The sequence below is a fragment of the Trichechus manatus genome, unplaced genomic scaffold (genome assembly GCF_000243295.1).
Source record: "Trichechus manatus latirostris isolate Lorelei unplaced genomic scaffold, TriManLat1.0 scaffold00026, whole genome shotgun sequence".
NCBI classification, from domain to species: Eukaryota; Metazoa; Chordata; class Mammalia; order Sirenia; family Trichechidae; genus Trichechus; species Trichechus manatus.
Genome location: NW_004443962.1, coordinates 13,100,826 through 13,125,546, shown reverse-complemented (window position 1 = coordinate 13,125,546; position 24,721 = coordinate 13,100,826). Strand labels below are relative to the sequence as shown.

Below are 24,721 nucleotides of genomic sequence, written 5' to 3'. Positions count from 1 at the left end.
TTGGTTTCCTGCAGTACTGTTTCGTAGTTTTCTTTGTATAGGACTTTTACATCCCTGGTTAGGTTTATTCCGAAGTACTTTATCTTTTTGGAGGCTACTGTAAATGGTATTGCTTTGGTGATGTCCTTTTTGAAGTTCTCTTTGTTGGTGTACAGCAATCCTACTGATTTTTGTATGTTAATCTTGTACCCTGCTACTTTGCTGAAATCTTCTATTAGTTCCAGTAGCTTTCTTGTGGATATTTTGGGGTTTTCTGTGTATAAGAGCATAGCATCTGCAAACAGGGATACTTTTACTTCTTCCTTACCAATCTGGATGTCCTTTCTTTTTCTTGCCTTATTGCTCTGGCTAGGCCCTCCAGCACAATCTTGACTGTGAGTGGTGACCCAGGGCATCCTTGTCTGGTTCTTGTTCTCAAGGGGAATACTTTCAGTCTCCACTGAGAATGACGTTGGCTGTTGGCTTTGGATAGAAGTCCTTTATTATGTTGAGGAATTTTCCTTCTGTTCCTATTTTGCTGAGAGTTTTTATCAGGAATAGGTGTTGGACTTTGTCAAATGCCTTTTCTGCATCAATTAATAAGATCATGAGGTTTTATTTTATTTATGTAGTGGATTACGCTGACTGATTTTCTAATGTCGAACCATCCATGCATAGCTGGTATGAATCCCACTTGGACATGAGGTAATATTTTTTTGATATGCTGTTGAATTCTATCAGCTAGAATTTTGTTGAGGATTTTTGCATCTATGTTCATGAGGGATATTAGTCTGTAATATTCTTTTCCTTGTGGTGTCTTTGCCTAGCTTTGGTATCAGGGTTCTGCTGGCTTCATAGAATGAGTTCAGGAGTATTCCTTCCTTTTTTCTGCTCTGAAATACCTTTACAAGTGCTGGTGTTAACTCTTTGCTGGAAGTTTGGTAGAATTCTCCAGTGAAGGCATATGGGCCAGGACTGCTTTTTTGTTGGGAGTTGTTTTAATTACCCCTCCCATCTCTTCTGTTGTTATGGGCTTATTTAGTTTTTCTACCTCAGTTTGTGTTAGTTTAGGTAGGTAGTGTATTTGTAGAAATTTGTTCATTTCCTCTAGGTTTTCAAATTTGTTGGAGTATAATTTTTCATAGTATTCTGTTATGATTCTTTTTATTTCAGTTGGGTCTGATGCGGTATCACTCATCTCGCTTCTTATTCGGGTTATTTGCTTCCTCTCCTGTTTTTCTTTTGTCAGTTTGGCCAATGGTTTCTTGATTTTGTTGATCTTTTGAAGAACCAACTCTTGGTCTTCTTAACTCTTTCAATTGTTTTTCTATTCTCTATTTTATTTATTTCTGCTCTAATCTTTATTATTTCTATCTTGTGGGCTTCTTTGGCTGCTTCTATTTGTTTGAGTTGTAGGGTTAATGTCTTGATTTTGGCCCTTTTTTCTTTTTGGATGTCTGCATTATTGCTATAAACTGACCTCCAAGCCCTGCTGTTGCTGTGCCCTAAAGGTTTTGGTAAGATATGTTTTCATTCTTATTTGATTCTGTGAATTTCTTTATTCTGTCCTTGATTTCTTCTATAACCCAGTAGTTTTTAAGCAAGGTGTTGTTCAGTTTCCATGCATTTGATTTTTTTCCGTTGCTGTTTCTGTTGTTGATTTCAACTTTTACGGCATTATGATTAGTAACGATGCTTTGTATTATTTCGATATTTTGGATTCTGTTACGGCTTGTTTTGTGGCCTAAAATGTGGTCTATTCTGGAGAACGTTCCATGTGTGTTGGAAAAGAATGTGTACTTTGCTGCTGTTTGGTCGAGACTTCTGTATATGTCTATGAGGTCAAGTTGACTGACTGTGGCATTGAGATCTTCCATATCTTTATTGAGTTTCTTTGTAGATATTCTGTCCTTCACCGAAAGTGGTGTATTTAAGACTCCTACTATTATTGTAGAGCTGTCTATTTGTTTTCAATGTTGTTAGAGTTTGTTTTATGTATTTTTGAGCCCTGTCGTTGGTGCGTCTACATTTATTACGGTTATGTTGTCCTGATGTATTGGCCCTTTAATTATTATATAATGTCCTTCCTTATCCTCATGGTGGATTTTTCTTTAAAGTCTATTTTGTCAGAGATTAATATTGCCACTCCTGTTCTTTTTTGGTTGTTGTTTGCTTGATATATTTTTTTCCATCCTTGAGTTTAGTTTATTTCTTTGTGTCTATTTCTTGTAGGCAGCATATAGACAGACTGTGTTTTTTTAATCCATTCTGCCATCTTCTGTCTCTTTACTGGTGCACTTAGGCCACTTACATTCAGTGTAATTATTGATAGGTATGAATTTATAAATTTATTCTCATTTTGATGTATTTTTGTGGTGTTGACAGTTTCTTTGTTCTGCTTCATCTGTGCAGAGTTCTTTTTCTTTATGTATTTTCATCATTGTTGATTTTGTGTTTGCTGAGTCTTTTTGTTTTTCTTCTTTTTTATTTTGATGGGTTGGTTTGTTAGCTCCCTTTGCGGTTACCTTGAAATTTATTTTTCTATATTTAAACCAATCTTTTAATTCTTGATTCTTTTCACTTTCTTCATTTCCTCTGAAGTACAAAGTTTTTCTAATTTTAGTAAAGTCTAATTTATTGCTTATACTTTTGTGTCATAGCTACGAAACCACTGCCTAACCATGAAGACTTTCCTTCTGAGAGTTTTATAGTTCTGGCTCCTATATTTAGGACTTTGATCTATATTGAGTTAATTTTTGTTTATGGTATACTACGAACATTTGAGTCCAGCTTCATTCTTTTACATATGTTGGAAAAACTATTCTTTCCACTACTGTATTGTCTCAACACCCCTGTTGAAAATCTATTTACCAAAAATGTAAGGGTTTATTTCTGGACTTTGAATTCTATTCCATTAATATATACGGCTATCTTTATGCCAGTACCCTGCCTTAATTACCACAGCTGTGTATTAAGTTTTGAAAAGGGGAAGTGTAAGCCTTCCAACTTTTTTCTTTTTCAAGACTGTTTTGGCCCACATTCTCTTCTTAAATAAAATTTTATACTTGGAAACAAGTCTCCTCCTTCCCCTAAAAGGTAACTATTCTGATTAAAAAGCATAACATTAACGATTATTCTGATATAAAGCATACAAGCCATTCTTTTGAATGATACAGATTCACAGGAGTCAAAAGATCTATTTTCTAGGTGAATCTCAGTCAAAGGGTATGTGTGAGGATGAAGGAATAGAAAATAGAAAGGGGGTATGTAAAAATCCCTTGGGTTTTTTTTTTTTTTTTAAAAAAAAGCACTATATTCCTGAACTTTAAAAAACCACACCCCCTTTTGAGCCCCATACATGTCATCAGCTCTTGCTTCGAGAACCACTAACACTATAGCTCTTTGTAGTACCATAAGCTAAGATTTTGTCACGTTTCCTTCTATCTTATGTGTGAATAAAATAATAAAAATTTTGATTTATAAATATGAAATAGCATCCACTACGCTTTTCTAAGCTATAAATGCCCTGCTAAACGCCCCCTAACAAGATTCCAGTTTATATTTTTTCTACTTCCCAACTGTTAAGAATCATTGCTCTCTAAAATCTTTAACCTTGCTGCAAAAGGAAGCAGAGATTCCTTAGTAAAACAGAGGTCTTGAAATCATGGTCTAGAATATGAATGTTTCCAACCTGATAGATTTTTGTCCCTATCCCTCCTTATAACTGCCCCTTTATATATTTTATAGATTACTACAAAGAAAACCAATGCATTAAACCAGTGCCCTGAAATTAACAAATAAACAACAGAACTCAAAATGCAACTGTGCAGAACAATCTGTAATTGATAAGTAAAGAGTACTATATCCTAAGAAAAGTAATCACACGGATGGTCTTTTAACTCAGGTCCTAAAATATTACTACCTGTAACTCAGTTTTGAGGTGTCAATGTCATGAAACTTCAATTTTTGTGAAAAAGGTTTTGTTTTTGTTTTTTTAAATAAATAAAACACCTATCAGCAACTGAGACAGTAAATATTTTTGCTACTTATCTTGGAGAAAGTAATAATTTCGAGTGGATGCCATTATTGCAACTTAAAAGCTAAACTGGGTCAAACTGCCAGGAAATCACTTTTCCATGCATGGGCACACAAACCTGTAAGTGTATAGAGATTTATAAAGTGTGAGTAAGTTGCTACACACCCAGTAAAATTTAATAGCAATACATTAAAACTAATGTCTATGGAAATATTATATTAAAGATGCAGTAGAGCAATTATTCTTTTAATACCTCCTTTACTTACGTGGAGCCCTGGTGGCACAGTGGTTAAGACATACGGCTACTAAGCAAAAGGTCAGCAGTTTGAATCCATCAGCCACTCCTTGGAAACACTAAGGGGCAGTTCTACTATGTCCTATTGGGTTGTTATGAATCAGAATTGACTCAATGGCAACGGGTTTTACTTATTCACTTATTTTAAAAATGTTGATATCATATTGTCTGTTTAACACCTACTTACTGCAGACAGTTACTATCAAGCGTAACTACAGTCTCTTGCACTAGTATAAGTATTTAACCTGGGGTTCCTGGATAAGCTTCAGAAGGTCCGTGAATCACCAGAAATGTTATGCAAAATCCTGGCATATATGCATTTTTCTGGGTGAAAGAGTTGATCGCTATTATCAGATTTTCAAAGTGGTCTATGATCAAAAAGCTATTAAGATCTGCTGTTCTAGTTAATATTAAACATAGAATAAGTTAATTAATAACAAGAACAAATTAAGCAACTAACATGATCAATAAATATTTTGTGAATATATATTTACAAGTAAAAACCTGAACCACAAGGTGTAATGGGGTGTACTTACATGTTCTAGGGAGTGGAAAAAGAATATACAAGTAAGTTTGATATGTGGTCTCTGAAGTCTGTTAATAACACAAGAGATTTATAACACACAAGCACAAAACCATCACCAGTTTTAAACTCAAAATGCATGTTGGCGAAGATCTACTGTAGAGTCATTAAAAAAAAAATGACAAAAAAAATATTTTCAATGCATTAAACCCTTATTTAGTATCTTAGACTTCTGTCTAAAAGATGTTTAACAGTGAAAATGTTAAGCCAGGAGAAAATAGAGGAAGCGTGTGCAGGCACTCAAAAATCCGAGAGCACAAGATAACTGAAAATCTAAGACTTTTTCTAAACAAGATGGTGAAAACAAGGTTCAACTATACTTGAAAGCAAAGGAATCCATCATTATAACCTTGATTACTTTCCAAAAGAAACCAAACTCATTGTCGTCAAGTTGATTGTGACTCATAGCAACCCAACAGGAGAGAGCAGAACTGCCCCACAGGGCTTCCAAGGAGCAGCTGGTGGATTCGAACTGCCAACTTTTTAGTTAGTAGCCGAGCTAATTCAAAGACGCCTCAACCCGACTGGTATATTCATTACAGTAAGATCTGGGGGGCTGCTTCCTTCAGTTTGTGGTCACATTGTTTTAATAGCAGACATATAAAAATATGACTCAATGGATTCTGGATATCAAGTTGACATTAAGGATCACACTGTTTTCCCCAGACTACAGAATTCCATGAGTAGAGAACGTTAATTTAGCTAAAGATGAAACCCTCCTAAAACACCACCCCTCCTCAAAATGGTACCAATAATACTTCCTAGAATTAGTAGTAAGGAAGAAATGTGGTAATGTATGTAATGTGCTTAGCCCCATGCCTGGTACAGAGGAAAGTCTTACTGAGCAGCAGCTTGTATGATTAACAGTAGCTTGCCAATATTTGAAAATGTAGAATTCTGAGGAGCCAGGTAATTACTGATCTCTCGGTCTAAATTATACTGCAAACAACCATCAATCAAATTAAAAGATGAAGAAAACAATTATTTAGACACATATCTATAACAAAACACGGCTCTCTTAACTCCATATAACTGTTTATTTGCTTGCTAACAAAAGATTCTAGCATAAAGCATTTGAAAGCATCATAATCATAGCTTAACGTCCATGATACGTTCTGTGAAAAACGAAGTTATGTGATTTGTACATTGTGCAAACACTGTATTACACCTGCTCCTCACTTATCAACATGGTTAGGTTCTGAAGATCAGGTCGTTATTGAAAACTGGCGTTACACGAAGATGGACGATCATCACATCAGATCACAAAATAAAGGATGACTGTATCATCACATAACTGCCAAATTATATTATTATATAACCGCCAAATTACAGCACTGTGTAACTACCAACTGAGAATCATGACCCAGGCAAGCTGACAAATAACCTTAACTGTCACAGCCAGCGTTACTCTTGCCTCGCACCTCAGCACTCATTACTGCCACATGTATGTCATTAATGTGCAAATTAGTCAGACAGTAGACTTTTTACTATGGTCGTAAATGAGAAATGTTGGATAACAAGATAGTTGATGAGTGAGGAATAGGTGTATATACTTAGCAAAGCTATATGCGATACCTTTTGTTTCATTTCCAAATTGATACTTCTCCTTTGTCTCTTGCTGCTGTTATCACTAGTGTGAGTGTTGGTGCATTTGGGAGCCGTGATGCACTTCACATTAATATTTTTGAAAGAAAGTTAAACAGAGTGATAATGCTACAACACTCCAAAGATGTGTGATACATGCGATTGGATGCTGCTGCCTATGAGTTGAGGCATACACTGTTACAAGGCAAACTTTTTATTTGTAAGTAGGGAAAGTTTACATTAAAATAACTATAGAAAATACAGCACATACATACGCTAGTATGACTGTCAAGACATAGGTGTTATAGGTTATATATGCAGCATATTAGAGCCCTGGTGGCACAGTGGTTAAGAGTTCGGCTGCTAACCAAAAAGTCAGCAGTTTGAATCCACCAGCTGCTTCACAAGAGAAAGATACAACAGTCTGCTTCAGTAAAGATTACAGCCTAGGAAACTCTATGGGGCAGTTCTACCCTGTCCTGTAGGGCCACTGTGAGTTGGAAATGACTTGACAGCAATGGGTATATATATAATGTCAGGTTTTTTTAGAATAGATCTATATGCTTAACGTTTGTATGTTTAATGTCAGGCTTTTCTAGAATAGATACATCCAAATTTAAAAGGCTAGCTACTAAAACTATAGAAACTATTCTGAAATTCTATCATCAAGAGGTGGGACTTTGACTAATTCTGCCTGAAAACTCTTCCACTGGAAAGCAGTGGTCGAATTATTACTAGAGCTTAAGTAAATGTTTGTTGAATAAATAACAGTATATCTTTAGGAATATTAATACATTTAAAACTGTAAATTCTACAAAATGGTTGGCTTCTTTGAAGCTTTTAGTTTTGTGATATTTTAATCCAGAAACTGAACTCTGGACATAAGCTGATCTTCCTTACTTGAAACTTGTGTTTTAAAATTTGGAGGGAGGAAAGAGAAACTATTAGGAAAACCTACAGTACTTTCAGGTCCAGAAATTCACAAATTGCTTAAAATTCATTCCTTTTGAGAATTTTGGGGACATTTGTCATTTATATAAGAAAGTTAACTATCAAATATTTAATTGAGAAGCCAAATGAACCATGCAAATTTCTTTTCAAAGGTAGTAATATATCACCTTATCTTAACAATAGAATTCTTTTTAGAATGAATCATGTAAATGAGAATATAATCATGCAATGGAGCCTATGTAGTCATTAAAAAAATGACTTAGTTGAAAATTAATTCTTGACATAGATAATATAATTGTTCAGTAAAAAAATCTATAAAATAGTAAGATGGCATTTTTGATTAAACATTTATATTCACAGAAAAAATGTATACCAAATTAACAGAAGTTATTTTTTCATGATGTGCCAGAACACTAAGCTGTTGCTTTTGTTCTTTTCTTTGTATCTGTATGGCTGTGTGTATTTTCTTAGTCCTCTGCACTAAGTACATAATATCGCTGTAATTATAAAACAAGTAATTGTCATAAAAAAAAAAACACTACCTTCTCCAAGGTTACACAAGCCTTCAGAGGACTCTCTTTTCTTAATAACCCCACTGCTATGACTGATGGCAAAGATGCAAAGGACGATGCTTTGTCAGTGAATTTATGTTTACAAAATTCCTGGTAGAGGATCTCCCAAAATGTTTTATTTTTCACCATGCATCTGGAACCACGTCAGATATTTCCTGAGCTTATTATGAGGTCTATGTTAAAGAAGAATTTAAGAAGAAAATTACATAATAAGGCCCTAACAGTATTTCTCTTTTTATAAAGGCTTTGAAAAGCATTTTCTTAATATGCAGAGGTTAACTGACATATTGAAATGCTGACCTGATAATCCTGTGCAAGAAATCAACCTCAGAAAGTTAAATGTTCTTCAAGCTTAGAAATGATTTTTCATGACTTTCAATTCTGCTGTTTTATATTTTTAATTTATTCTGAAGATAACATACTTTAATTTTATTCTGAATATTTTATAAAAACCTTTGGTCAAAGTTCTGAGTCGTACCTTACTAGAAGATATGGAGGCAGATTTAAAAGGTTAGCTAGAATGAAACAAAGTTTACTTAATTTATACAATTCTGTGTTATTCATACTTCAAAATTATTGGCATGGGCAGCTGAGAGCCATATAACATTTAATAAACAACATACACAACATACACGCTAACTTTTCTTACTAATTCCCACGTAAATTCAAATTCATGAATGAACAATAGTCTAGCAGCTTAATGCAATTCAATACTTTATTGGAAAATTATTTTGGCATCCTGAGATATTAAAATATAACAACAAGCAAAATAATGAGCATGTCAGCCATGCATAAAATTCATGAAGCTTGTTGATTACCCATTTTCACTTTTGCTTAAACTCACGTTCAGAGAGAAGAGTATCTGTTTTACTGGGGGTCAGCTACCCTCAGATACTCCAGAGGAATCCCCATGCGGTTTTCAAAGGAGAAAATTAAAAGAGAGCAGAAAAGGACAGATTAACATGGATTCCCTAGTTCTCATAAAGGCTAAAGCTCACGATTATTAGTTCGAAACCTTGAGAACTGGAGCAGGTACCTATGAGACCACCTTTCATGAAAAGCTCAAATACATTCCTGCAGCTGTGCTAAGCAGCACACAACAATATTTGTTTAAAATATAAAATATCCTAATAACATTTATCTTTGAAAGCAAACTTGCACAATTCCACTTTTCCAATTTACAACTTAGATCAGAAAAACTGGAACCGTTACATCAAGATTAGTTACAAATTTTTAATTCAGTGAAACTTATATACTCAATATATAAGGAAATAATATTAGCAATAATAGGATCAACAAGATTTAGAGCTATATTAACATACACACATATGCCCTATGGTGTCATTTAACCTCCATGTAGCGTATAACTTCACACTTCCAAACAGGTGGCAAAATGGTACTGACAGTCCATCTATTTTGGACAGCCATGCTCCAGAATGTAAAAGGGACCCAGAAGCTGGATATCCCAAAGTGCCCTGGGATGCTTGGGAACACTTCTAATTCCATTATCTCTTATCATCAAAATATCTATAGACAGTAATCTTGGAACTACAGCAGGGTAATGACTATGTACCTTAAGTACAAATGCAAGATGACACATACAAGGACAAGAGTGTTTTGTTACAGAGTTGAACTACTACTACAAATTGATAGTGGAACAACCTGCAACAAATAAGCCCTATGGAAAAATAAATTCTTTTACATCAATAACCAACTAACAGTTTTTACGAATGTCTATTAAGTGATAGCACAAACCAATATTAGCAGAAAACAGAATTACAAGGACTGACAATAAGTGGTGCAAAACAATCTCTAGACTTAAAGGTTTATAAGGTATGATGACAGGCATATACCCTAAGGACTTATCACAGATATCCACTTAGCTTCCTGAGGAATTTCATTTGTATTATGTATGAATTAACTAAAATTAATGACAAACAGAATCAGTCATCACAAAATACTAAAATCCACAGAGAAGTGATACAATTCTAATGAGCTAAACATAGTATGTCAAATGACTGGTAATATGCCCAGAGAACTGTAGTACGGTGAGCTCAAGTACATCAAGTGAAAGCCAGGGAATACAAAAAAGGCTGAGTGGTTGTACTACAGCAGGGGTCAGCAAACGACGACTCACTCTCTGTTTCTGTAGAACCCATGAAACAAGAATTGGTTTTTACAGATGGTCATTTGCAATCAATTTGATAATAAGGAGCACAAACTTTGAACCTCAATTAAGAGAAACGTTATGCCCCTCCAAAAGAGGATTTCATTCTACTCATGAGTAGATATGTATTACAAAAAATTGTACTCAATAGTTATATTTTGAATTTCATCAATAAAATTTTCATGGAAATTCACTTTTTCTTTTGTTATATATCTGCACAATATCCTTGATTTTTGTCTCTTGGCCTACAAAACCTAAAATATCTTGCTATCTAGCCCTTCACAGAAAAAGTTCGCCAACTCCTGTACTGGAGCATTAATTTAAACAAGGGGAAGTACACAGGCTGTTAGAAAACAAAGGGAACAAACTATTCAAATGTATTTGACTGTAGTATAGAAATCAGGAAGGAAGTACAAGCATACCTTGGAGGTTTCTCTGGTTTGGTTCCACATCATCACAAAAAGCAAATACCATGATAAAGAGAGTTGCATCAATTTTTTGGTTTCCCAGTGCATATAAAAGTTATGTTTACACTATACTGTAGTCTATTAAGAGTGCAATAGCATTATGTCTAAAAAAACAATGTACATACCTTAATTCAGAAATACTTTATTGCTAAAAAATGCTAACCATCATCTATCTGAGCCTTCAGCAAGTCGTAACCTTTCTGCTGGTGCAGGGTCTTGCCTTGATGTTGATGGCTGCTGACTGATCAGGGTGGTGGTTGCTGAAGGCTGTGGCAACTTCTTATAATATAAGACAATGAAGTCTGCTGCATCAATTGACTCTTCCTTCCACGGAAGATTTCTGTGTAGCATGCCATGCTGTTTGATGGCATTTTACCCGCAGCAGAACTTCTTTCAAAATTGGAGTCAATCGTCTCAAACCTTGCCACTGCTTTATCAACTAAGTTTATAAAATATTCCAAATCTTTTGTTGTCATTTCAACAATGTTCACAGCATCTTCACCAGGAGTAAATTCCATCTCAAGAAACCACTTTCTTTGCTCATCCATAAGAAGCAACTTCTCATCCGTTGAAGTTTTATCATGAGATCGCAGCAATTCAGTCACATCTTCAGGCTCCACTTCTAATTCTAGTTCTCTTGCTACGTCCACCACATCTGCAGTTACTCCCTCCACTGAAGTCTTGAACCCCTCAAAGTCATCCATGAGGGTAGCAATCAACTTCTTTTAAACTCCTGTTAATGTTGATATTTTGACCTTCCATGAGTCACGAATGTTCTTATCGGCATCCGGAATGGTGAGTCCTTTCCAGAAGGCTTTCAATTTACTTTGCCCAGATCCATCAGAGGAATCACTACTGATGGCAGCTATAGCCTTAGGAAATGTATTTCTTAAATAATAAGACTTGAAAGTCAAAATTACTCCTTGATCCATGGGATGCAGAATGAGTATTGTGTTAGCAGACATGAAAACAATACGAATCTCTTTGTACATCTCCCTCAGAGCACTTGGGTGACCAGATGCATTGTCAACGAGCAGTAACTTTCTAAGAAGTAGGTCTCAACAGTGGGCTTAAAACATTCAGTTAACCATGTCGTAAACAGATGTGCTATCATCTAGGCTTTAGAAGATTTAGCATAATTCTTAAGGGTCTGAGGATTTTTGGAATGGTAAATGGGCAATGGCTTCAACTTATAAAAGTCACCAGCTGTATTAGCCCCTAACAAGAAAATCAGCCTGTCCTTTGAAGCTTTGAAGCCAGGCACTGACTTCTTCTCTCTAGCTATGAAAGCCCTAGATGGCATCTTCTTCCAATATAAGGCTGTTTCGTCTACATTGAAAATCTGTTGTTTAGTGTAACCACCTTCAACAATTAGCTTCGCTAGATCATCTGGATAACTTGCTGCAGCTTCTACATCAGCACCTGATGCTTCACCTTGCACTTTTATGTATGGAAATGGCTTCTTTCCTTAACTTCTGCTAGCTTCAAACTTTTCTTCTGTAGCTTCCTCACCTCTCTCAGCCCTCACAGAATTAAAGAGAGTTAGGGCCTTGTTGCTTTCTTACCATTTGTGTATTCACTAGAGTAGCAACTGTGATTTCCTTCAACTTTTCCTTTTTTCCATTCACAACCTGGCTAACTGTTTGGCACAAGAAGTCTAGCTTCTGATCCATCTTGGCTTTCGACACGTCTTCCTCACTAAGCTTAATCCTATGTAGCTTTTGATATAAAGTGAGAGATGTGCAACTCTTCCTTTCACTTGAACATTTATAGGCCACCATAGGGGTTATTAATTGGCCTAATTTCAATATTGTCTGTCCTGTCTCAGGGAACAGGGAGGCCCGAGAAGAGGGACAGAGATGGGGGAACAGCTGGTCGGTGGAGCAGTCAGAACTCACACATTTTCTTATATGGGCACAGTTTGTGGCGCCTCCGAAACAATTACAATAGTAACATCAAAGATCACTGATCACAGATCACCATTAACAGATATAATAATAATGAAAAAGTTTGAAATATTGCAGGAATTACCAAAATGTGATACAGAGACATAAAGTTAGCACGTGCTGTTGGAAAAATGGTGTCGACAGACTTGCTGGACTCAGGGTTGCCGGAAACCCTTAATTTGTTAAAAAAAAAAAAAAAAAGAAAGAAAAAAAAAAAAAGCACTATTTGCAAAGTGCTACTGAAGAAAAGTTAAAGGTCCTGTCTGAAGCTAAAAGATGGTTGGTCACCCAAAAAAGACCAGAAATATCACAGTGGTCTTAGTTCCAAATCAGAAGAAATTATATGGATAGTAAGGAAGATCATTGATCACACACTGGGTTTTTCCCTTTGATCAAAAGAAAACATATTTTTATAGAATCAAGTACAAGGATGTAAAAATAACTTGATAATAGTCCCGTGTTCAATTGGTGGAAGCTACCTGGGAGTTACGGCTCATAAGGAAAACTAAATTCAAGCTGTAAATACAGAATGGGCTGCATCCCAAAGTAGTGATGTGATGCTGGAAGTGTTTGAGAAAACACTAGAAAATCTTATCTGTTAGGAACGTAACTAAAAGAAGGCTTTTTCATTAGATGGAAGATTGAACTACATGACCTCTAAGGATAATTTCAATCTTACAACTTTATGAAGTATTTAGGAAATCAAGAGTTAAACCTCAAAGACAGTAGATATCACTGCTTTAGTCAAACTGAAATCTTATAATGAACCAATCTAGTGGTCTAATATATAGACACTAGATTAAAAAAAAGTGGGGAGGGGTTTCCTTTAAGATCTCAAATATTAATACATTTAAAAATTTTACTAAAATCTCAGCTTTACTGTTCTAAGAGGCAATATTAATTCCAAGATAAAATACTTTGAATCAGGTACTTGTCAAAGTGTTCACAGACCTAATAAATAAAATCATGTTAAAGCCATAAGTCAAAATTCTGCTTCCATAAGTTATCTACTCATATATGCATGCATTCGTTCTTTTGTTTTATAAATATTTACATATTTGAGTAAGTACAAATATCTCTTACGTGTTCAGCATAACAGTAGGAGCACAGAGTACATAATGAGCAAAGATGTAGCTCCTGTTTTTATTCAGTTTACATACAGTTTAGTGAGACCTTGTAGTCTAATTTTGTTTTAAGAACTTTAAAACAAGAGATATATCCCTTTCTTGCATGAGATATCCAAAAGCTTTTCCAGTATCATACAACAGAAAAATAACTCAATTAGTGACCAAAGGCTGAGATCCTATTTTTGCTCTGTTAGAAGCTGTACATGCTATGTGACTTTGGATCACTTTCTCCTTTTTTAAGTTTCTCATGGGGAGGATGGGGTAGGGTACATGTGTGTGTTGAGACTGTATGTGCTGTATTCTTAGAATAGCCCCCAAAGCCCTTCCAGCTCAAAAATTCTAACTCTAAAATTCAACCTTCTCACCTTGATTATTTCCACCAATTGATCCACACCACTGTCTCCTGGAAATATTGGTTGTCCTAGCAACAGTTCAGCCAACACACAGCCTGCAGACCACACATCTAAAGAGAAAAGAAAGAAAAAGCTTATTAATACTTTACAGCTTAAGTTGAGTGGAAAAATGTTTGATGTATATATATATTTTAATTTTACTTTGATCACAAAGAGTAAATATCACAAGAAAAGACTGTATAAACTCACAAAAGAGGAAAGAAGGTCACTAAGAATATTCCAAGAAAGAGTGTAGTCCATTAGTATCAAACATCAACTAACAAGACAGAGGATTATAATAGCAAAACAGAGGCATGATTATCTACTTATCATACTGAAAAATAAGCCAAAGACAATATTTTTACACAATAGCAGGTGCCTGTAGAGGAGGAGCAAACAAGTGTTCAATCTCCAGTACACAAAGGATCTTAAACATACTTTGAGGAAAATTTTTAAGATTTATAATGACTGGCTTTTATGTTGTAATATGAGTGACAGAAAAATGTGCTAAAATATATCATCATTTTTAAAAGCAAAAAATGGCAAAGATGGAGGAATATATTTTATTTCATAAATTATAATTCACTTTTAAGGTCAAAGTGGAAAACCTCAATCCAAAAAGAAAATCTTATTTATTCTTTTATTTTTAATAATTTAAAGTTAGGGTAACCATACATCCTGGCTTACACAGGATAGTCCTGGTTTACCTCTATTATCTATCTTATTCTCTACATTAAAAAAAAATCTATTTAACTTGTTTATCTACTATCTATTCTTCATATAGTTTACCAAAACAACACAACAGATTAAATGCAGAAGATATGAGAACCTAGCTGTTTTCCATTAAGTCAGAGAGATTTACGAAAATGTAATGCAATGCCGCTCTTCTTGCTAGTTTTTTGTTTTGTAAAATATCGTTATTTTTCATAAAATGTGCTATTTTGAAAAAAAATGTTACTGTGAAATGGGTTTTATTAGGTCAAAATGAATTGATAAATAAATATTTAAAAATTTCCCCAGTTTTAATTTCTAAGATGGTAAATATCAATAGATACAACCCACATAAACAAAAGCTCTTAGGAGTCATCAATAACTAATAGTGAAAAGGGGTCCTGAAACAAAACTGTTTTTGAACAATACCTAACAAATTGTAAGACCACAACCAGCACTGCAGTATGAGCCTCTGACTAGCCTCTTGTAACAAAATGCAAATATCACTTGTTAAAAACTAGTTAATTTTTACAAGCCAAGGAACCCCAAGGATCACCGGCCATCACCAGAAGCTGGGAGAGAGGCAACGAACAGATTCTCCTTCAGAACCTCAGAAGGAATCAACACAGCCGACACTCTAATTTTGGACTCTGGCCTCCAGGACTGTGAGAAAATAAATTCCTGTTATTCTAAGAAAAAAAAAAAGCTAGTTTTGACCATGAATATTTCAAAGTGGACTTTACCATATTTAGTGATATTTTCTATCTGTCAGGTGTAATAAGAGTATGACAGACTACAAAAAATTCAGAATTATTTTTGAAGACGGTTCCAGCATATCAATATGCAAAATTTTCAACCTTTAACAACACTATTGCAAGAGGGATTGAAAAAAGATTAAACAGTAGAGAGAACTCTTATTGTGTTGTATTATTTAGTAACCGGAGTTATTAGAAATAGCTGTATCACTGACTTCTGTAAAAATATAACATTTTAAAGTAGATTTTAAAAATGTTGCCAAATAAAAATGCATAAAAGATTCTTAATGGAGCAGCTGTTCATTTTACTTTTAGATTAGTGATCAAGTTCTCCTAATTTTGACTCTACAGTAGAGGGGTTGGTTTGGTGTTTTATTTTTTCCTTTAAAATCATTTACCAAACCTGTTCCCATAAATATTAGTTCTCCTACACATCCCAGCCCATGCCCCAATCCCTTCATACTTGATTTACTACAACAGCTTCTCATCTGGTTTCCCATTCTTCACTGTGTCATCTCTCTTGGTCTACCTTATACAATGCAAAGAAAATGAACTTTTATAAAGAGCTACTTATCATCAAATCTCTCCCCTAGTCAAAAGTCAAATCTTAACCTTTCAGCCTAACTTTATCTGGTTTTGGGGATAAATCACAGGAAGTTAACAATTCTATTTTATGACAGTTACCAAACATGCATTACTTAGAATGGTCCCGATCATAGAAAGTTCTTTCCGATTCTGTCTATCCACATCTTAATAATCCTTCAAAACCCAGCTTAAGCATCGCTTTATGAAACCTTACGTAATTATTGTAGCCTCACTGTCATACAGCAGTCTCAATAACTGGTGATAAATAATGAAGAATCACCTGTTCAGAATTTTTCTATCATTAATTGTCTATGCCAATGGGCTTAAAAAGTGAGGAGTATGCTGATCCACTGAAGTATGAGAATAAAATATTAAAACATCTATCAACATTTATTTTCTACCTAAAAAAAAAAGGCAAACTATACTGTATCGTAATATACAGAATGACAGCAGTAGCAAATATATATGATATACATATATATAATATATGAATTTACATGTATACATACGTACAATGTACACTGGGAAAAAGTGTTAAAAATTTTTTTACACATAGGATGTGCAATCTCTTCACAAAAAAGTTTGGAGATTACTGGTCTGATCACATATTTTATTTTTTTCTAATTTTTAAAATATTTACTTATATTGTTACCTATTTCATATGTATGACTAAGTTCCCTAAGGGGGAGTATGATATTTTTATATTTCCCACAGAGCTTTGGGCACAGTACAGAGCATGGAATAGTTAGTTCTTCAAAAGTGAATGGAATGGACCACCACACTTTGTTTTAAATGACAACATATTTCATCTAACTACCTATTATCAAATTGTATCTATTTGCCATAATCGATTAATCCATCCATCCAATAATCCATTCAGTATCTGAGTGTCTTCTCTGTACAAGCTACAGTATAAGGATCTGGGGATATAACAATGAATGAGACAGGATTCTGGCCCTCATGGAGCTAATGGTGGGAGGGAGGAAGAAGAAACAGATAAAAACTAAAAACTGTGTTAAACACGACGGTGGAAACAAACAGGTGTTGAAAATTCTACCTATAAGGAGTGATCAGGACCTTCCTTTTCAAGGAGGTAACAGAAGCATGAGCAAAAGAACTGCACCAGGAGTTTGGTTTATTAAGGCACTGAAAGATCAGTAAGACTAGAATATAGCATAGAGAATAAAATTTGTATTAGATGAGACAGAAGGTATAGGAAAGTGGCCTAATCATGCAAAATCTAGCAGACCACATTAAGAAGCATGCATGCAGAGAGACCATTTAAGAAGCTGCTGCCATAGACTGAGGTAAAAGACAATTAGATGTCAATGGGCATAGAAATAAGCAAGCTGGAAATATGTATTACAGGATTTGTGTTGAATGTGGACAGTGAGAAAGGAAGGAATCAAAGGTGATCCTTTGGCTTCTAGTTTAAATGGATAGATGGTGATGCCATTTACTGAGGGAGAAGAAACATACACAAGATGATGAGAAATAAGGAAAGCAGCAGCTTCCTTAAATGACTTCATTAAAGTTGTAATAAATCTGAAGGACTGGACTTCACTGCCTGCAGATACGGTCTTTACGATAATAACAATGTTCTGTACTGGATCATGAATACGTACGAAAGGTATTCTTACTAGACACAAACTATACATTATTTAACTGACATATGATACATTCTGCTTCTCATGGTTGTAGTGGAAAAGAGACTGTGTGACCTTAGACAAGATATTTATTCTGAGAATCACTTGCCTCATCTGTAAAATGGAAATAATAGTAGTACTTATATATCAAAGGATTGCTGTGATGCTTAAATAGGTAAATACAAATAAACTGCTTAGGAAAGTGCTCTAAGATTCACTATAAGTTATAACTTCCCAATTATTTAGAAAACTTGTGTCAAATCTCTCTAGGAAATAATCAGAAATGAATTTAAACCAAAACACTAGTTAAAAGATTGCTATTCAGGAAATTATCTTCACCATGACAATTTTGCATTAATACTTGCCATACTACCCAGATAAACTGCTAACTTGTTCAGGTCTCACTTTATGATTTTCTTCATCTTCTACCTGATAATAAAATCCATATAGTTGGAATGCACTAATTTCCACTGAAGGATTTATCCATTCATTCTGGTAGTAACAACTAGATTGGCTTACCCATTCTTATGCAGGTAGAGATGACTTAACCCGTTGCCACTGAGTTGATTTCAACTCATAGTAAACCTACAGGACGGAGTAGAACTGCCCCATAGGGTTTGCAAGGAGCAGCTGGTAGATTCAAACAGCCGACCTTTTGGTTAGCAGCCTGAGCTTTTAAGCACTGTGTCACGAGGGCTCCACAGATGACTTATATGGGTGCATAATCTTGACCATGATAGCTCAGGAAACTTAACCTCCTGGTTCACAGAAAAATTAACTTTTATCAAATATCTGCAGGATGGTAGAGATGGGCATAATGAGGGCAAGATGACTGAAGAAAGCTCTTGAAATGAAACATGGAATTCTTCCCAAATGAAGACATAAAATCACAAAGTAAGTACATGCCCCTAAGATTACTTCAGCTCTAGCTTAATTATGGAGAATTTAGGACCATCCTACTATAAGTGACCTTTCTGTCACAACACAGATCCTACTCTAGGAAGATAAACTGTCTCTGGTTAATTTCTACACTATAAGTTATAGTGTGTTATCTATATCTATTTGAAAGAAATTCTATTTGTAATACATACAATCTAATTTGTGTGCTTTTGTTTCTATTTTTGAGCTAAAGAATTCCCTTTAAGGACATGATATGTAACAGTAAAATAATTTTGACCTCCACTTAGCTTCCTATTCATGCCCAAATGATCATGTTCTCTCTTCTTATTCCTAGCTAGTGGGTTAAAGAGTAATAGGGTAGGAGGACAATGAAGATTGAAGCAAACTGTCTCTATTCAATTACCTCTGTCATTAAACGTATCTGGTGAAGACTTCACCAGAATCGGTGAGTTTAGCCAAACTACTAATAAAAAAGTCAGATTTTTTTAAAAGCTGTTTGAAATTAAATCATCAATTTAAACAGCATGGTAAGAATGTAAACAATAAGGTCATTCTATCCCTTTCATCATAACTTTAATGAATGCAAATTTTCCTACTAATGATCAAGCTCAGAAGTCAGTATTCTGGAGGGAGGGAGGGGGAGAGAAAAGAAAAAAGAAAGGAAGAGATATAATTAGGATTTATTTAAAATTCTAAGTTAAAAACAAATGTATTGAGAGGTGGAGCCAAGATGGCACTATAGACAGAAGCAACACGCCATCCCTCCACAGCAAAGACCCGAAAAACCAAGTAAAACAGAGACAAACGTCAATCCTGGAACCATAAGTGTCAAATAAAGAGATAAAGAACTCAACCAAGCACCAAATGGAATAAGAAACTGACAGAGAACAGAGAGCAAGCAGAGTTACAAGCATAGGACTCTAATCAGCGAACACAGCACGGATCCACCATCTTGTACTCCTGTCGGAGATCGATGGGCAGGGAGTACAGGAAAGCAGATTCACGGAGTTCCCAACAGGAGACAGAGCAGCCAGTAACCAGCAAGACACACTTTCCAACCCCTACCCTGCCTTCCTGTATTCAATCTTCACTGCTTCCCAGCTGGCTGATCTGAGACCTGCCGGCTGGTCGATTCTAGTCTTCCCAGAAGGCCGATTCACAGCTTCTTGGCAGGACAATTTGCTGCTTCCTGGTGAGCTGATCTGCTGCTTCCCAGCTGACCACAACCACAACACGGGAGTTGCCGGTTCCGTGCCTTGCAGATTCACCCCGCCCACACCGGCCGGCTTCTTCACTGCCATTTCTTCGTTGCTGATATTGCTTTTTTCCACCTCCCCCTCCTTTCTCTGAAACACCTGACTCCATGTGCCATCTTTGCTTCTTCTTGACAGACAGTGAAGCGCTGCTCAGCTGGGGAACTGCTTCCACAGTCTGTGTGGCTACGCTGGTGGAATCTGTGGGGGCTTTTTTTTTCCTTCCTTTTTCTCTTTGTTTGTTTGTTTTCTCTTTCTTTTTTCCTTTTTATTTTTTTAATTGCTCTTTTTTTGTCTCTTTCTACTTACCTTCTTTTCCTATCTCCTCAATACCTGGCGCTGTGTATCGTCTCCATCCCTTCTAGCTGGGCTGTACTGCGTGGCTTGGGAGCCGCTTCCCAGGTCTGCACAGCTGCACCAGTGGGATCCCTGGGAACAGTTTATAATTTTTTTTCCTTTTTGTTTTTCTCTATTTCTTGGTTTCTTGTCCCTCCACTCCAACAGCAAGATCCCTCAGCGCTTTTTTTTCCTCCTATTTCTCTCGCTTCCATACCCACCCTAGCTCCACACATCACAACCTCCTCCTCCAACTCCCTCCTGACTATCTACAACATGTGCTGAACACTGCACTCCTGAGCAGCATAGGCAGGACCTACAGAACCTGCCCTGCACTGACCATCGGCTCAACATGTCGGCTCAAGTATGTACCACAAACAATCTATCCCCGCCGCTCCCCTTCAGCTGGACCTGCCCTGCTGCACCACAGGTGAGACTGGCACTGCGCATTGGATAAGGAAGTGAAAACCATCGTGCCCGCAGACAAGCAAACAATAAAGAACGCACAGCCTGCCTGCTCAGACATAACCAAATAAAACAAAAAAGCAAGATGAAACAAATCTCCAATCAAAAAAAAATAAAGAAAATCATTACTGAATGTCCCAAAGACAGCAGACAATACCAAAACATAAAAAAACAGGACAGGATGGTTCCAGTAGATGTCCAAAATAAAACAATAGATGACTTTCCAGTAGAACAAAAGGCACCAGAACTACCTGATAGGGAATTCAAATCTCTAATATTCAAAGCTATCTAAGAGTTGAAGCAAAAAGCAGACAAAAATGAGGAAAAAATAGACAAATTCATGGAAAAGGCAGACAAATGCACAGAAAATACACACAAAATATGAAGAATTCAGGAAAATAATACAGGAAAAAATGTCAAAATAAATAAATAAACTAAAAATCATACAAAAACAACAATCAGAAATCCAAAAGATAAACAAAGAGGTATCAGAAATGGACTCTGTCATAGAAGGGCTGAGGAGCAGGTTGGAAACAACAGAAGACAGGATTAGCGAAATTGAAGACAAACACTTGGATACAACTTTGATGAAAAATCAGACAAAAGAAAACGAAGAAACCAGAAGAATTATGTGGGATATAATCAAAAGCAAAAATTTGCAAGTGATCGGAGTTCCAGAACAGGGGTGAGAAGGGGGACAGAAAAACAGAGATAATTTAAGAATTGCTAACAGAAAACTTCCCAAATACAATGAAAGATGAAAAGCTGACCAATGAAGAAGTTCAATGAACCCTATGTAGGCCAGACCCCAAAAGAAAATCACCAAGGCATATCATAATCACAATCCGTAAAACCAAAGACATAGAAAGAATCCTGGGAGCAGCTTGAGAAAAACAAAAAGTCACATACAGTGGGGAAACAAGACTAAGACTAAGCTCTGATTACTTGGCAGAAACCATGCATGCAAGAAGTCAATGGGATGACACATGCAAAACCTTGAAAGAAAGAAAACTGCCAACCAAGAATAACATATCCTGCAAAACTCTCATTCAAATATGATGGCGAAATTGGGACATTTCCAGATACACAGAAAGTAAGGGAATAGGTAAAAACCAAACGAAACTTACAAGAATTATTAAAGGGAGTCCTTCAGTTTGAGAACAAACAACTATAGATGACAGCCTGAATCTAGGATGCAAGATTGCACCAGTGAGATACCAACCTAGGAAATGAACTCTCAAGGACTATTCAAAACCAAAAGATTTACAACAGGGAATCGGACAGGTTAATCTGCAAATGACAATGTCAGAACAATAAGAGGGAATAAACGGTGTAGGTATAGAACTGTCTAATGGAGAGGAAGGCAAGGAGATACCAAGTAATAGTAGACTGCTTCAAACTTAGGAAGATAAGGGTGAATTTCAAGGTAACCACAAAGAAAGTTAACAAACCTACTCATCAAAATAAAGAAGAAAAACAAAGTCTCAGTAAAATAAAATCTACAAAAACAAATTCAGCACAGGAGAGTCAGAGGAACAAAGAAATCATTAGTATTACAAAAAAGCACCACAAAACGACAAAAATAAACCCACATCTATCAATAATTACACTGAATGTAAATGGCCTAAATGCGCCCATAAAGAGACAGAGTAACACAATGGATAAAAAAGACAGGATCCACCCATATGCTGTCTACAAGAGACACACCTTAGAAAAAAAGACATAAACTTACTGAACATCAAAGGATGGAAAAAAACATATCAAGCAAACAGCCACCAAAAAAAGAGCAGGAGGGGCCAATACCAATCTCAGATAAAACAGACATTAAAACAAAATCCACCATAAAAGAGAAGGGTACTATATCATGATTAAAGGGACAATCAAGCATGAAGACATAACCATAATAAATATCTATGCAACCAATGACAGGGCTCCAAAATACATAAAACAAACTTTAACAGCACTGAAAAGAGAAACTGACAGTTCCACTATAATAGTAGGATATTTCAACACATCACTCTTGGTAAAGAACAGAACATCTAGAAAGAAACCTAACAAAGATACAGAACATAATGGCCACAACCAGCCAACTTGACCTTACAGACATACAGAACACTCCACCAACAGCTGCAAAGTACACATTCTTTTCCAACGCACATGGAATGTTCTCCAGAATAGACCACACTTAGGCCACAAAAGCAACTCTCAACAAAATCCAAAACACTGAGATAATACAAAGTATATTCTCTGATCACAACGCCATCAAAGTAGAAATTAACAACAGAAAGAGCAAGGAAAAAAAATCAACTCATGGAAACTAAATAACACCCTGCTTACACATCACTGGGTAATAGAAGAAATTAGAGATGGAATCAAAAAATTCCTAGAATCAAATGAGAATGAAAACACATCATACCAAAACCTTTGGGACACAGCAATGACAGTGATCAGAGGTCCATTTATAGCAATAGATGCACACATCAAAAAAGAAGGGACAAAATCAAAACATTAGCTACACAACTCAAATAAATAGAAAGAGAACCGCAAAAGAAGCCCACAGCCACCAGAAGGAAGAAAATAATAAAGATGAGAGAAGAAATAAATGAAATAAATAGAAAGAATCAACAAAATCAAAAGTTGGTTCTTTGAAAGGATCAACAAAATCGACAAACCTCTAGTCATGTGACAAAAGAAAAATAGGAGAGGATGCAAATAACTCAAATAAGTAATGAAATGTGGGACATTACAATAGACCCAACTGAAATAAAAAGGATCATAACAAAGTATTATGAAAAACTATACTCCAACAAATTTGAAAATCTAGAGGAAACGGACATATTTCTAGAAACACACTGCCTACCCAAACTATCACAAATGGATGCTGAAAATCCAAACAGACCCATAACAGGAGAAGAGACTGAAAAGGTAATAAAAAACCTCCCAACAACAACAAAAAAAGCCCTGGTGCAGAAGGGTTCACTGGAGAATTCTATCAAACATTCAGAGAAGAGCTTACACCAGTACTACTCAAATTATTTCAGAATATAGAAAAGGAAAGGATACTTCCAAATTCATTCCATGAAGCCAGCACAACCCTGATACCAAAACCAGGCAAAGACAACACAAAAATGAAAATTACAGACCAATATCTCTCATGAATATAGATGCAAAAATTCTCAACAAAATTTTAGCCAACAGAATTCAGCACCATTTCAAAAAAAATAACACACCATGACCAGGTAGGATTCATACTAAGTATGCAAGGACCATTCAACATTAGAAAATCAATTAACATAATCACATAAATAAAAGAATCATATGATCATCTCAATCGAAGTAGAAAAGGCATTTGACAAAGTCCAACAACCATTTCTGATAAAAACTCTCAATTAAATAGGTATAGAAGAGAAATTCCCCAACATAATAAAGGGCATCCATACAAAACCAACAGCCAACATCATTCCTAATGGAGAAAAGCTGAAAACATTCCCTTTGAGAACAGGAACAAGACAAGGATATCCTTTATCACCACTCCCATTTAACACTGTGCTAGAGTCCTAGCTAGTGTAATTAGGAAAGAAAAAGAAATAAAGGGCATCCAAATTGCTAAGGAAGAGTTAAAACTGTCCCCATTTGCAGATGATATACTATATATAGAAAACTCAAAAGACTCCATGAGAAAACTACTGGAACTAATGGAAAGATTCACCACACTAGCAGGATACAAGATAAACATACAAAAATCAGCTGGATTCCCATACACTAACCAAGAGAACGAAATCAGGAAATCAGGAAAACAATACCATTTATAATACCCCTTAAAAATAAAATACTTAGGAATAAATCAAACCAGGGATGTAAGAGACCTATACAAAGAAAACTACAGAACACTACTGCAAGAAACCAAAATAGATCTACATAAATGGAAAACATCATGCTCATGGATAGGTAGACTCAACATTGTGAAAATG

The 24,721-nt window shown here is 35.6% G+C and overlaps 1 protein-coding gene across 4 annotated transcripts in view; it reads right to left on the bottom strand.

Annotated features, from left to right (window-relative positions):
• GSK3B (glycogen synthase kinase 3 beta) overlaps positions 1–24,721 on the bottom strand; it is a 301,800-nt gene that overhangs the window by 76,360 nt on the left and 200,719 nt on the right. For all 4 annotated transcript variants that reach the window (XM_004373653.1, XM_004373652.1, XM_023728841.1 and 1 more), the window contains one exon: positions 14,073–14,170. In XM_004373653.1, coding sequence (XP_004373710.1) covers positions 14,073–14,170 — 98 coding nt within the window. The remainder of the gene's footprint in view (positions 1–14,072; positions 14,171–24,721) is intronic.